At 48.2% G+C, this 16,006-nt stretch overlaps 1 protein-coding gene across 1 annotated transcript in view; it reads left to right on the forward strand.

Moving 5' to 3' along the window:
• The window catches only part of LOC132392148 (phosphate-regulating neutral endopeptidase PHEX-like), a 219,224-nt gene that overhangs the window by 185,666 nt on the left and 17,552 nt on the right, over positions 1 to 16,006 (forward strand). Inside the window, exons 2-3 of the mRNA XM_059965997.1 lie at positions 4,733 to 4,801; positions 14,041 to 14,157. Coding sequence (XP_059821980.1) covers positions 4,733 to 4,801; positions 14,041 to 14,157 — 186 coding nt within the window. The remainder of the gene's footprint in view (positions 1 to 4,732; positions 4,802 to 14,040; positions 14,158 to 16,006) is intronic.

A 16,006-nucleotide genomic window follows, 5' to 3' on the forward strand; every position in this document is an offset into this window, starting at 1 on the left:
TCTCTCCCTGCGATCCCTCTATTCAACATCTCTCCCTGGGGTCCCTCTATTCGACATCTCTCCCCAGGGTCCCTCTATTTGACATCTCTCCCCAGGGTCCCTCTATTCGATATCTCTCCCTAGGATCCCTCTATTCGACATCTCTCCCCAGGGTCCCTCTATTCGACATCTCTCCCCAGGGTCCCTCTACATGACGTCTCTCCCCGGGGTCCCTCTATTCGTCATCTCACCCTGGGGTCCCTCTGTTCGACACCTCTCCCTGTGTTCCCTCTATTTGACATCTCTCCCTGGGGTCCCTCTATTCGACATCTCTCCCTGGGGTCCCTCTATTCGACATCTCTCCCCAGGGTCCCTCTATTCGACATCTCTCCCTGGGGTCCCTCTATTCGACATCTCTCCCTGGGGTCCCTCTATTCGACATGTCTCCCCAGGGTCCCTCTATTCGACATCTCTCCCTGGGGTCCCTCTATTCGACATCTCTCCTTGGGGTCCCTCTATTCGACATGTCTCCCCAGGGTCCCTCTATTCGACATCTCTCCCTGGGGTCCCCTATTCGACATCTCTCCCTGGGGTCCCTCTATTTGTCATCTCTCCCCAGGGTCCATCTGTTCGACATCTCTCCCCGTGGTCCCTGTATTCGACATCTCTCCCTGTGGTCCCTCTATTTGACATCTCTCCCTGTGGTCCCTCTATTCGTCATCTCACCCTGGGGTCCCTCTGTTCGACACCTCTCCCTGTGTTCCCTCTATTTGACATCTCTCCCTGGGGTCCCTCTATTCGACATCTCTCCCTGGGGTCCCTCTATTCGACATCTCTCCCCAGGGTCCCTCTATTCGACATCTCTCCCTGTGGTCCCTCTATTCGACATGTCTCCCCAGGGTCCCTCTATTCGACATCTCTCCCTGGGGTCCCTCTATTTGTCATCTCTCCCCAGGGTCCCTCTGTTCGACATCTCTCCCCGTGGTCCCTGTATTCGACATCTCTCCCTGGGGTCCCTCTATTCGACATCTCTCCCTGGGGTCCCTGTATTTGACATCTCTCCCTGGTATCCCTCTATTTGACATCTCTCCCCGTGGTCCCTCTATTCGACATCTCTCCCCGTGGTCCCTGTATTCGACATCTCTCCCCAGGTTCCCTCTATTTGACATCTCTCCCCGTGGTCCCTCTATTCGACATCTCTCCCCAGGGTCCCTGTATTCGACATCTCTCCCCAGGTTCCCTCTAATTGACATCTCTCCCCAGGGTCCCTCTATTTGACATCTCTCCCCAGGGTCCCTCTATTCGATATCTCTCCCTAGGATCCCTCTATTCGACATCTCTCCCCAGGGTCCCTCTACATGACGTCTCTCCCCGGGGTCCCTCTATTCGACATCTCTCCCCTGGGTCCCTCTATTCGTCATCTCACCCTGGGGTCCCTCTGTTCGACACCTCTCCCTGTGTTCCCTCTATTTGACATCTCTCCCCTGGGTCCCTCTATTTGACATCTCTCCCTGGGGTCCCTCTATTCGACATCTCTCCCCAGGGTCCCTCTATTCGACATCTCTCCCTGTGGTCCCTCTATTTGACTTCTCTCCCCGGGGTCATTCTATTCGACATCTCTCCCCGGGGTCCCTCTATTTGACATCTCTCCCTGGGGTCCCTCTATTCGACATCTCTCCCCAGGGTCCCTCTATTTGACATCTCACACTGGGGTCCCTCTGTTCGACACCTCTCCCTGTGTTCCCTCTATTTGACATCTCTCCCCAGGGTCCCTCTATTTGACATCTCTCCCTGTGGTCCCTCTATTCGACATCTCTCCCTGGGGTCCCTGTATTTGACATCTCTCCCTGTGGTCCCTCTATTCGACATCTCTCCCCAGGGTCCCTCTATTTGACATCTCTCCCTGGGGTCCCTCTATTCGACATCTCTCCCCAGGGTCCCTCTATTTGACATCTCTCCCTGGGGTCCCTCTATTCGACATCTCTCCCCAGGGTCCCTCTATTTGACATCTCTCCCCAGGGTCCCTCTATTTGACATCTCTCCCTGTGGTCCCTCTATTCGACATCTCTCCCTGGGGTCCCTGTATTCGACATCTCTCCCTGGGGTCCCTGTATTTGACATCTCTCCCTGTGGTCCCTCTATTCGACATCTCTCCCCAGGGTCCCTCTATTTGACATCTCTCCCCAGGGTCCCTCTATTCGTCATCTCTCCCTGGGATCCCTCTATTTGACTTCTCTCCCCAGGGTCCCACTATTCGTCATCTCTCCCCGTGGTCCCTGTATTCGACATCTCTCCCCAGGTTCCCTCTATTCGATATCTCTCCCTAGGGTCCCTGTATTTGACATCTCTCTCTGTGGTCCCTCTATTTGACATCTCTCCCTGGTATCCCTGTATTTGACATCTCTCCCCGTGGTCCCTCTATTCGACATCTCTCCCCGTGGTCCCTGTATTCGACATCTCTCCCCAGGTTCCCTCTATTTGACATCTCTCCCCAGGGTCCCTCTATTCGACATCTCTCCCCGTGGTCCCTGTATTCGACATCTCTCCTTGGGGTCCCTCGATTTGACATCTCTCCCTGTGGTCCCTCTATTCGACATCTCTCCCTGTGGTCCCTCTATTCGGCATCTCTCCCTGTGGTCCCTCTATTTGACATCTCTCCCCAGCGTCCCTCTATTCGACATCTCTCCCCGTGGTCCCTGTATTCGACATCTCTCCTTGGGGTCCCTCTATTCAACATCTCTCCCCAGGGTCCCTCTATTTGACATCTCTCCCCAGGGTCCCTCTATTTGACATCTCTCCCTGGAGTCCCTCTATTCAACATCTCTCCTTGGGGTCCCTCGATTTGACATCTCTCTCTCCGGTCCCTCTATTCGACATCTCTCCCTGTGGTCCCTCTATTCGGCATCTCTCTCCGGTCCCTCTATTCGACATCTCTCCTTGGGGTCCCTCGATTTGACATCTCTCCCTGTGGTCCCTCTATTCGACATCTCTCCCTGTGGTCCCTCTATTCGGCATCTCTCCCCGGTCCCTCTATTCGACATCTCTCCCTGTGGTCCCTCTGTTCGGCATCTCTCTCCGGTCCCTCTATTCGACATCTCTCCCTGGGGTCCCTCTATTCAACATCTCTCCCTGTGGTCCCTCTATTCGGCATCTCTCTCCGGTCCCTCTATTCGACATCTCTCCCTGGGGTCCCTCTATTCGACATCTCTCCCTGTGGTCCCTCTATTTGACATCTCTCCCTGGGGTCCCTCTATTTGACATCTCTCCCTGGAGTCCCTCTATTTGACATCTCTTCCCAGTATTGCTCTAATCGAGAACTCTCCCTTCTGTTTGACAACACTCCCCGGGTTCCCTTATTCACTATGCAAGTCTGTCTCCCAAAATGCAACACTTAATCGAATTAAAGGCAATGATGAGGATTATCTACAGTTAGTGATGAATTTGTTCCTTGCATTCTGTACTGAATGAAGCGGCCACTATCTGTAAGTTTGTCTAACTTTCTCTTCAAGGTTTGACGTGCATTCAAAGAAGCTCTTCTGCACCCCACTGTTGCAGGTCACCTACTGACTGCCCATTTCCCTGCTGGGCTTCCGGGCAGCAATGAAGGTCCTCCACCTCTGGTGGAGTTCAGGCTTTGCTTCATCACATCCGTTCCTTCCTCTCCATTTTCACTACTCTCAGTCAATCAATTGCTGGCTGGATACTCAGGAATGCCGTCACTCTCAGATGTGGAATGGTTCTTCATTTCTGCTTCTGTAATACTTTTGTTTTAGCAGTCAAGGTTGTTAGCCCTGAGCTGAAACCTCTTGACCTGTTTGGCCTGGGTAACCCTACAAAAGCACAAAGCCCTGGTTCCAGCCAGCATCGCTCTCCAGGTCATTCAGGCATGTAAGCCTCCAAACCCCGGCAAGGTTGTGGTCCTCTTGAAGGACTCCATTGGTGTAATGTGTGCTTATTTGTGTTGCTCTCATTTTCCTGTCAGTTTGAACCAGTCTGGCTCTTCTCCTCTGACCTCCTTCATTAACAATGTCCACTCACATCCGCTCACTGTATGTCTTTCTTGTTTCTTGTACCATTCTCTGTAAACTCTTGGGACTGTTGTGTGTGAAAATCCCAGGAGATTAGCAGTTTCTAAGATACTCAAACCACCCCATCTGGCACCAACAGTCATTCCACGGTCAAAGTCACTTAGATCACATTTCTTCCCCATTCTGGTGTTTGGTCTGAACAACAGCTGAATATCTAGACCATGTCTTGCATGCATTGAGTTGCTGCCACATGATTGGCTGATTAGTTATTTGCATTAACGAGCAGGTGTACCTAATAAAGTGGCCACTGAATGTATTTTGTTCATATTTTCTATTTCTTATAACATATAAAAATGTTGCATTAATGAGCAGATATACAGGTGTCCCTAATAAAATGGCCACCAAGTGTATTTTAGTGATGTAGTTGAGGATTAAATACTGCCCTGGATACTCCTTGAATCTGTCATTTAAAGGTGATTCAAGAGCCAGTATTCCCCTGTATTGCAAGAGAGTGACAGCCTGAAAATTATTCTGAAATGGGTCTTAAACTGTGATATTCTGATGGAAAATGTTGACAGCTGGCTCCTGGGAAATGAAACTTCATAACATTTGAAATGTTACAGCAGCTTCATTCATTATTTTGTTTCATTCCCCTGTAGTATAATCTGCTCATCATTTTGGATCTAGTGTCAATTATTTTACTCTGTCTTATTATTTACCCACAGCTGGGCCAAGCCTCCTTGCTTATGAACGTACGTGAAAACTACCAGGCTAACAGCTTGCGGGCAAAATCTGTGAGTGCTTTTACATTTGTGTTGTGACGTGCAAAGCTTAATATTTTCTGTTAATTTCTGTTTCAAAGTGAAGAGAGAGATAGGAATAAAGTTTAAAACCAAACAAATAAATGATGGATGATGCTAATTGATTGTTATTGATGGCTCCTTGCAGAAGGCAACAACTGACATGTTTTGCCCAGGAAATGAGACTACCCTTAGTGGGATCCTACAATAGGAAACTCCTGACGGCACACAGTGGGGCAGTTGGTAGACAGCCCTCGTGTGAAGGTTCAATCTTGGCTTAGGGTGCTGTCTGAGTGGAGTCTGCACGTTCTCCCTGTGGCTGTGTGGGTTTCCTCTGGGTGTTCCAGCTTCTTCATGCATTTCAGAAGATTACTGGAATGATAATTTCATTGGCAACTGTAACTTTCTCTTTAGTACAGGTGAGTGGCTGAATTGGGAGGGAATTGACAGGAATGTTGGGAGAATAAGTGGAATTAGTCAAAATGGGTGGTGGAAGGCCTGCATACACATGGTGGGCAACGAGCCCATTTCAGTGCTGGATGACGATGCCTCTCCGACCCGCAGAATACAAAGTGAAATGATAAAGGAAGAAGGAAAAACAAGCGTACTTTTATTTCCAGTTACTCATTTTCTGCAATTTGAGCATTGTCCCATTATATGAAACTTGGATTAGGCTGCGCTTGGAGTATTGTACGTAGTTCTGTTCACCCCATTACAGGAAGGATGAGGGGGTTGTGGAGAGGGTGCAGATGATAGAGTTCGAGCATCCAGATTCAATCCAACATACCGCCCAGATTAGAGGCTATGAATTATAAAGAGAAGCTGGCCAACCTTGGGTACTTTCTCTGAAGTGTCTGAGGGTAAAGGGTGCCTGGTAGAAGTATAAAAGATTATAAGAAGCACAGAATAGTAGAAGACAGAATCTTTCTCCCAGGGTACAAATGTTAAATAATAGAGAACATGCATTTAAGCTGAGAAAGTGAAACTTTAAAGGAGACCCTTTAGGAAAGTTTTTACAGAAGGAGTGGTAACTACTGGGGTAGGTAGTGCAATAAGTAAAATAGTGGTGCTCCAGAGACTATTAGATAGATGACTGAAAAATGAGTAGTAAAAATGTTCAAGGATGTTGTCAGAACCTGAGGTGCTGAGTTACAGGGAGTGGTAGAGCAGGCTAGGAATTTAATCCTTAGAGCATAGGGGATCAAGAGGTTTTCTTACAGAGGTGAATCAATTGATGAGAGGGTGAATTCAAGCAGTCTTTCTCCCAGGGTTAGAGAATCACCTACTGCAGGGCAGAGGTTTAAGATGAGAGGGGATTTTGAGCAGCAACCTTATCTGTACATAGAATGGTATGTATGTCAAATTCAAGTGTAATTATCATTCATTCATACATAAATAAAACGATGTACCTCCAGGGCCAAGGTGAAAAACGCGGTACCAATAACCCACTGCACACGGTACCAAGGGCCCACTGCACGCGGCACCAACAGCCCACTGCACACAATACCAAGGGCCCACTGCACATGATACCAAGAGCCCACTGCACACGATACCAAGGGCCCACTGCACGCGGTACCAAGGGCCCACTGCACGCGGCACCAACAGCCCACTGCACGCAATACCAAGGGCCCACTGCACACGATACCAAGAGCCCACTGCACATGATACCAAGGGCCCACTGCACGCGGTACCAAGGGCCCACAGCACGCAATACCAAGGGCCCACTGCACACGGTACCGGGCCCACTGCACGCAATAACAAGGGCCCACTGCGCATGATACCAAGGGCCCACTGCACACGATACCAAGGGCCCACTGCACATGATACCAAGGGCCCACTGCACGTGGTACTAAGGGCCCACTGCACATGATACCAAGGGCCCACTGCACACTGTACCAAGGGCCCACTGCACACGGTACCAAGGGCCCACTGCACACGATACCAAAGGCCCACTGCACATGATACCAAGGGCCCACTGCACGTGGTACTAAGGTCCCACTGCACATGATACCAAGGGCTCACTGCACACAATACCAAGGGCCCACTGCACACGGTACCAAGGGCCCACTGCACATGGTACTAAGGGCCCACTGCACGTGGTACTAAGGGCCCACTGCACATGATACCAAGGGCCCACTGTGCACGGTACCAAGGGCCCACAGCACGTGGTACTAAGGGCCCACTGCACATGGTACCAAGGGCCCACTGCACGTGGTACTAAGGTCCCACTGCACATGATACCAAGGGCCCACTGCACACAATACCAAGGGCCCACTGCACACGGTACCAAGGGCCCACTGCACATGGTACTAAGGGCCCACTGCACGTGGTACTAAGGGCCCACTGCACATGATACCAAGGGCCCACTGTGCACGGTACCAAGGGCCCACAGCACGTGGTACTAAGGGCCCACTGCACATGGTACCAAGGGCCCACAGCACGTGGTACTAAGGGCCCACTGCACATGATACCAAGGGCCCACTGCACACAATACCAAGGGCCCACTGCACACGGTACCAAGGGCCCACTGCACGTGGTACTAAGGGCCCACTGCACGTGGTACTAAGGGCCCACTGCACATGATACCAAGGGCCCACTGTGCACGGTACCAAGGGCCCACAGCACGTGGTACTAAGGGCCCACTGCACACGATACCAAAGGCCCACTGCACATGATACCAAGGGCCCACTGCACATGGTACTAAGGGCCCACTGCACGTGGTACCACAGGCCCACTGTACATGATACCAAGGGCCCACTGCACATGGTACAAAGGGCCCACTGCACGTGGTACTAAGGGCCCACTGCACACGGTACCAAGGGCCCACTGCACGTGGTACTAAGGGCCCACTGCACACGGTACCAAGGGCCCACTGCACGTGGTACTAAGGGCCCACTGCACGTGGTACTAAGGGCCCACTGCATATGGTACCAAGAGTCCACTGCACACGGTACCAAGGGACCACTGCGCACGATACCAAGGGCCCACTGCACACGGTACCAAGGGCCCACTGCACGTGGTACTAAGGGCCCACTGCACACGGTACCAAGGGCCCACTGCACACGGTACCAAGGGCCCACTGCACATGATACCAAGGGCCCACTGCACGTCGTACTAAGGGCCCACTGCACACGATACCAAGGGCCCACTGCTCAAGGTACCAAGGGCCCACTGCACACGGTACCAAGGGCCCACTGCACATGGTACCAAGGGCCCACTGCACGTGGTACTAAGGGCCCACTGCACACGGTACCAAGGGCCCACTGCACGTGGTACCAAGGGCCCACTGCACACGGTACCAAGGGCCCACTGCACACGGTACCAAGGGCCCACTGCACGTGGTACTAAGGGCCCACTGCACACGGTACCAAGAGCCCACTGCACATGGTACCAAGGGCCCACTGCACGCGGTACCAAGGGCCCACTGCACACGGTACCAAGGGCCCACTGCACACGATACCAAGGGCCCACTGCACATGATACCAAGGGCCCACTGCACGCGGTACCAAGGGCCCACTGCACATGATACTAAGGGCCCACTGCACACGATACCAAGGGCCCACTGCACATGATACCAAGGGCCCACTGCACATGATACCAAGGGCCCACTGCACGCGGTACCAAGGGCCCACTGCACATGATACCAAGGGCCCACTGCACGCAATTAAGAACAGCCCAGAACAGATTCCAGTATATCTACAGAGGCTTTTCCCATATCACCTCGATGTCTCCTCCCCTGGGTGACTGCAACACGCTGCCAGAGAAGTGATTAAGCAGGGGCAATAACAACTTTCAAAAGGCAGCTGGAGAGAAACGTGGATTAGAAAGGTTTGGAAGGTTGTGGGCCTAACACTGCAAATGAAATTAGCTTGCAGCTCAAAATTTGTACTAGCTTCAACTTTTTCCTGAATTCAGCTCCACACATGCTGGTTGCCCTTCTAATACTTCCTGCAGTTACTTAAAACCCACCTGCTCATTCCCATTGTTACTTTGTGTGCATAAATTAGCAGGTGTTTTCTGTGCTGCTTCAGGAGCACACCATTAGTTGTACTTAGAGATGAGGAGAGAATCTGAAAGGTGCTGTGTAATTGTAAATCTATGTTTCATGTAATTGTACAATTGCTGTCACAATAAAACCAACAATGTCATCAAGGACTCCCTTTAGCAGGCTCCTAAACTGGCCTGGATGGCTCTGGGCTAAGTAGTATAGATGTGGGAAGGATGTTTCCTGCATTGAGTCTAGGACCAGAGGGCACAGCCTCAGTATAGGCACATGTCCATTTAGAACAGAGATGATGAAGAATTTCTTTAGCCGGAGGGTGGTGAATCTGTGGAATTCATTGCCATAGACGGCTGTAGAGGCCGAGTCATTGGGTACATTTAAAGAAAAGTTTTATAGATTGTTGATTAGTCGGGGTGTCAAAGAGTACGGGGAGAAGGCCGGAGAATGGGATTGAGAGGGATAGTAAATCAGCCAGGTTGGAATGATGGGCCAAATGGCCTCACTGCTCCTATGTTTGATGATCTTGTGGAACGGCAGATGGAATTTAACTCATGCAAGTGCAAAGTTTTGTATTTTGGTTAATATTTACACAACAAATGCCAGAGCCATGAACAAAGTTGTAGGAGAGAGAGACCTAGCTGTACAAGTAGATGCTCCATGGAAGAAGTGACACAGGTAGACGGCGATGAAGAAGGTGATTGGCATATTTGCCATCGTCACTCAGGGCACTGAGTACGGAAGCTGGGATGGAATGTTACACGGTCCTTGGAAAGCTGCGAAGTGTTATGAGCAGTTCTGACTGCCTGTTCATCAGAAGGAATCAGAATCAGGTTTATTATCACCGGCATGTGACGTGAAATTTGTTAACTTAGCAGCAGTTCAATGCAATACATAATCTAGCAGAGAAAAAATAAGTATACGTATTGCAGTATACGTATATTTAATACATTAAAAATTGTGCAAAAACAGAAATATATATTAAAAAGTGAGGTAGTGTTCACGATTTTTATGTCCATTTAGGAGTTGGATGGCAGAGGGGAAGAAGCTGTTCCTGAATCACTGAGTGTGTGGCTTCAGGCTTCTGTGCCTCCTACCTGATGGTAACAGTGAGAAAAGGGCATGCCCTGGGTACTGGAGGTCCTTAATAATGGACGCTGCCTTTTTGAGACACTGCTCCCTCAAGATGTCCTGGGTACTTTGTAGGCTAGTACCCAAGATGGAGCTGACTAGATTCACAACGTTCTGCAGCTTCTTTCGGTCCTGTGCAGTAGCCCCTCCATACCAGATAGTGATGCAGCCTGTCAGAATGCTCTCCACGGTACAACTATAGAAGTTTTTGAGTGTATTTGTTGACATGCCAAATCGCTTCAAATTCCTAATAAATTATAGCTGCTGTCTTGCCTTCTTTATAACTATATCAATATGCTGGGACCAGGTTAGATCCTCAGATATCCTGACACCCAGGAACTTGAAGCTGCTCACTCTCTCCACTTCTGATCCCTCTATGAGGATTGGGATGTGTTCCTTTGTCTTACCCTTCCTGAAGTCCACAATCAACTCTTTCTTCTTACTGACGTTGAATGCCAGGTTGTTGCTGCAGCACCATTCCACTAGTTGTTATATCTTACTCTTGTGCGCCCTCTCGTCACCACCTGAGATTCTACCAATAATGGTTGTATTGTCAGCAAATTTATAAATGGTATTTGAGCTATGCCTAGCCACACAGTCATGTGTATATAGAGAGTAGAGCAGTGGGCTAAGCACACACCCCTGAGGTGCACCAGTGTTGATTGTCAGTGAGGAGGATATGTTATCACCAATCCCCACAGATTGTGGTCTTCCAGTTAGGAAGTCAAGGATCCAATTGCAGAGGGAGGTACAGAGGCCCAGGTTCTGTAACTTCTCAATAGGATTGTGGGAATGATGGTATTAAATGCTGAGCTATAGTCGATGAACAGCATCCTGACATAGGTGTTTGTGTTGTCTAAGTGGTCTAAAGCTGTGTGGAAAGCCACTGAGATTGTGTCTGCTGTTGACCTATTGTGGCAATAGGCAAATTGCAATGGGTCCAGGTCCTTGCTGAAGCAAGAATTCAGTCTAGTCATGACCAACTTCTTAAAGCATTTCATCACTGTCGATGTGAGTGCTACTGGCCAATAGTCATTAAGGCAGCCCATATTATTTTTCTTAGGCAATGGTATAATTGTTGCCTTTTTGAAGCAAGTGGGAACTTCCACCCATAACAGTGAAAAGTTGAAAATATCCTTGAATACTTCTGCCAGTTGGTTGGCACAGGTTTTCAGAGCCTTACCAGGTACTCCATCGGGACCCTCTGCCTTGTGAGGGTTCACTCTCTTTAAAGACAGCCTAACATCGGCCACTGAGACGAAGATCACAGTGGCATCAGGTGCAGCAGCTGTAGTTGTGTTCTCCCTTTCAAAGTGTGCATAGAAGGTATTGAATTCATCTGGCAGTGAAGGATTGCTGCCATTCATAGAACATAGAATAGTACAGCACATTACAGGCCCTTTGGCCCACAATGTTGTGCCGACTCTCAAACCCTGCCTCCCACATAACCCCCCCCCCCCACCTTAAATTCCTCCATATACCTGTCTAGTAGTCTCTTAAATTTCACTAGTGTATCTGCCTCCGCCACTGACTCAGGCAATGGATTCCACGCACCAACCACTCTCTGAGTGAAAAACCTTCCGCTAATATCCCCCTTGAACTTCCCTCCCCTTACCTTAAAGCCATGTCCTCTTGTACTGAGCAGTGGTGCCCTGGGGAAGAGGTGCTGGCTGTCCACTCTGTCTATTCCTCTTAATATCTTGTACACCTCCATCGTGTCTCCTCTCATCCTCCTTCTCTCCAAAGAGTAAAGCCCTAGCTCCCTTAATCTCTGATCATAATCCATACTCTCTAAACCAGGCAGCATCCTGGTAAATCTCCTCTGTACCCTTTCCAATGCTTCCACATCCTTCCTATAGTGAGGTGACCAGAACTGGACACAGTACTCCAAGTGTGGCCTAACTAGAGTTTTATAGAGCTGCATCATTACCCTGTGACTCTTAAGCTCCATCCCTCAACTTATGAAAGCTAACATTCCATAAGCTTTCTTAACTACCCTATTTACCTGTGAGGCAACTTTCAGGGATCTGTGGACAAGTACCCCCAGAACCCTTTGCTCCTCCACACTACCAAGTATCCTTCCATTTACTTTGTATTCTGTCTTGGAGTTTGTCCTTCCAAAGTGTACCACCTCACACTTCTCCGGGTTGAACTCCATCTGCCACTTCTCAGCCCACTTCTGCATCCTATCAATGTCTCTCTGCAATCTTCGACAATCCTCTACACTATCTACAACACCACCAACCTTTGTGTTGTCTGCAAACTTGCCAACCCACCCTTCTACCCCAAATCCAGGTCGTTAATAAAAACCACAAAAAGTAGAGGTCCCAGAACAGATCCTTGTGCGACACCACTAGTCACAACCCTCCAATCTGAATGTACTCCTTCCACCATGACCCTCTGCCTTCTGCAGACAAGCCAATTCTGAATCTACTTCGCCAAACTTCCCTGGATCCCATGCCTTCTGACTTTCTGAATAAGCCTACCATGAGGAACCTTGTCAAATGCCTTACTAAAATCCATGTAGATCACATCCACTGCACTATCCTCATCTATATGCTTGTTCACCTCCTCGAAGAACTCTTTCAGGCTTGTTAGACATGATCTGCCCTTCACAAAGTCATGCTGACTGTCCCTGATCAGACCATGATTCTCTAAATGCCCATAAATTCTATCTCTGAGAATCTTTTCCAACCGCCTTCCCACCACAGACGTAAGGCTCACTGGTCTATAATTACCCGGACTATCCCTACTACCTTTTTTGAACAAGAGGACAACATTCGTCTCCCTCCAATCCTCCAGTACCATTCCCGTGGACAATGAGGACATAAAGATCCTAGCCAGAGGCTCAGCAATCTCTTCCCTTGCCTCATGGAGCAGCCTGGGGAATATTCCGTCAGGCCCCGGGGACTTATCCATCCCAATGTATTCATGCTACTGGGTTTCACTTTTGTAGGAAGTAATGTCTTGCAGACCCTGACAGAGTTGCCATGAATCTGATGTTGCTTCCAACCTTGTTTGAAATAGTCTCTTTGCCCTTGAAGTAGCCCTGTGCAAATCATACCTGTTTTCCTGGTACAGGCCTGGGTCACGAGACTTGAATGCCACAGATCTAGCCTTCAGCAGATGATGTACCTCCTGGTTTATCCAATGTGTTTGCATTGGAAAGGGTGTAAAAAAGATTTACAAGGATGTTGGTGGGGTGGGAGGGTTGCAGTTGGACTGTCTACTCTTCGCTGAAGGAGCCGGAGGGGGTGAATGAGAGACATGATGGTCCCAGGGTGGGAGAGTCTAAAGCTAGGGGGCACAGGTTTAATGTAACAGGGGAGGATTTGAACAGGCGCTCTTTTCGAAGAGGTTAGTGAGTATATGGAATGAACTGCTGGAGGAGGTGAAAGAGGCATACACAATTACAACATTTTAAAGACATTTAGTTACATGGATGGAAAAAATTTAGAAGGATATGTTTCCAATGTGGATAAATGGGGCTAGCTCAGCGAGGCACTTGGCTGGCATGGGTAAGTTGAGGTGAATGGTCTGTTTTCACACTGTATGACCATAACAATTCCATTTCAATTACAACCGTCTGCATTTATAAACAGCCTTTAATGTAATAACGTGCTGCAAAGTGTTTTGCGGGTAATATTAGGACTGCTGGTTAATAGCTTGGTAGGTGCAAAGATTTAAAAGAGAGCTTAGACCTTTGCGATAGCACAAGAGGAATGAAAAGAGCTCAAAGGAGTCTAGACCTGGAGGAAGTTGCAAAATTATTAGAGGAGGCGTCATGCTAACAGTAGTGGATATCTTTGCAATCCCTAACCTGTAGGGCTGATGTGGACCCAATTAAAACAGAGCCAGGGTCAAGCCAGCATCTTCCTGATCCATGGCACACAGCAGTTCTGGAATTTTAAAAAAAAACAAAATTCTACAGATTCTGGAAAATTGAGTGAAAAAGCAATGGAACAGGCAGTGGTTCAGACAGTATTTATGGAGCTAGAAGCAGACTTAATGTTTCAGAACTGGAAACAAGGTTAGAAATGAAGCTGCTGGAATGATGTCAGCCATGGGACTGTCTAATTGCTCCTCTTTGCTTCTCCTTCAGATTCGCCATGCCCTACTGCAGCTGATGATCGATGTGCCTATTCTCCTGGGGGCAAACACCACCACCGCAAAGGATGACATGGAGGCCGTGATGGAGTTTGAGACCAAGTTGGCTGAGGTCAGTGGAAGTGTACACATTCCAGTGACTGGGCAGTTCAGTGTAGTTTGGGAGTGCATAGAAACATTTCACTTCATGGTCTATTGAAAAGGTAGCTGTACATATTACAGCATCATAGCTCAGAAACCGGCCTCATAGCTCAGCACCTACCTCTGTAACTCAGTATCACCTCCCTGAACAAGAAGGCACAGAAGCACCTCTACTTCCCAAGAAGATTGAGGAAAGCAAAGCTCCCTCCTACCACCCCCCCCCCATCTTAACTGAATTTTACGGAAGCACCATTGAGAGTGTCCTGACAAACTACAATTTGATGCTATCTTGGGCAGAGCAGTTGCCATTTTGAGCTGTGTTGTATCAGGATAGGATGCTTTCTGTGGTGAATCTGTAAAATGTGGTGAATGTCACACTATTTCAATATATAATTCATTTGACATGCCATAACCTGCTGCATGTTGATAACTTTATCATGTGATAACTTTAATATCTAGTCTACAGCACTGGAAGTCTAATTAGTCCATACTGGTCTTTTGATAAGTTTAACTCTCCCCCTCATCATTTCAGCTCCCCTATCATCTTACACCCAGTTGACACATTGATGGTATTTGCCACAAACTCATGGGAATCTCTTTCATATTCTTGTCACTCTGAATGAAACATTTTCTCTTGAACTATCTGTCATGATTTGGTACCTTTAATTTTGAACAATATCTCGGTTAAACATTTTCATTATCTTCATGGTCTCTATTGGATCAGCTCTCTATCTTCCCTTTTCCTCACATGCACACTCTCTTAGAGCATAATCTTTTGCTTTATTTTTGGTGAGGTTTTACTTTTTTTTACTGTATGAACAGGACTGTGTAAGACTTGCAGTGGTGATTGGGAAACTCTCTGCTTTTCAATATTTCCCCTCTAAGAACGAATGTAGTGCTTGGATTGTCTTTGTGTGACCTTGATGATTCCATTGCTACATTTCAGTCGGTTATTCTGCACCCTTGCATCTCATACTGGCTCTTTTCTCTGCAGTCCAGACAGTTCGTAATTTCCTCATTCTAATGCACTATCCATGTTAAAGAGTGAGAATAGAGAGCCTTTTCTCGTTGCCCACCAGTGACTAGTGGTGTTCAGCGTGTTGGTCTTGGGACCGCTTCTTTTAATGTTATATGTCAATGACTTGGATGACAGAATTGATGACTTTGTGGGCAAGTTTGTGGAAAATATGAAGAAAAATGCAGGGGCAGACTATTTTCTAAATGGAACAAATTCAGAAATCAGAGATGCAAAGGGACTTGAGAGATCTTGTTCAAGATACCCTAAAAGTTAACTTGCAGGTGGTAAGGAAAGCAAATAAAATGTTAGCATTCATTTTGAGAGGACTAGAACATGCAACGGTATCATGGTGAGACTTTGGTCAGACCACACATGGAGTATTGTAAGCAGCGTTGAGCCCATTATCTAAGAAAGTATGTACTGACGTTGGAAAGGGCCCAGAGGAAGTTCACGAGAATGATCCCAGAAATGAAAGGGTTAATGTATGAGGAGCGTTTGATGCCCCTGGGCCTGTACTTGCTGGAGTTTAGAGGAGGGATTCTCATTGAAACCTATTGAATATTGAGAGTGGATGTAGGGAGGATGTTTCCGAGAGCTGGTGACCAGAGGGCACAGCACGAGGATAGGAGGACATCCCAGATGGATATGTGGGTCAGTACGGGATGGATCGCGGTGCGTTTTGAAGGGGATCCTGTGCAGTACAGCTCGATAGACACGATTAAATATTTGCATTTCAGCCGGTTACCGCTTCCAAGGTCCGTACAGTTAATAAAGATGTCTTGATGCTACTGAACAATATATT

Source organism: Hypanus sabinus, chromosome 4, assembly GCF_030144855.1.
Source record: "Hypanus sabinus isolate sHypSab1 chromosome 4, sHypSab1.hap1, whole genome shotgun sequence".
Classification (NCBI taxonomy): Eukaryota; Metazoa; Chordata; class Chondrichthyes; order Myliobatiformes; family Dasyatidae; genus Hypanus; species Hypanus sabinus.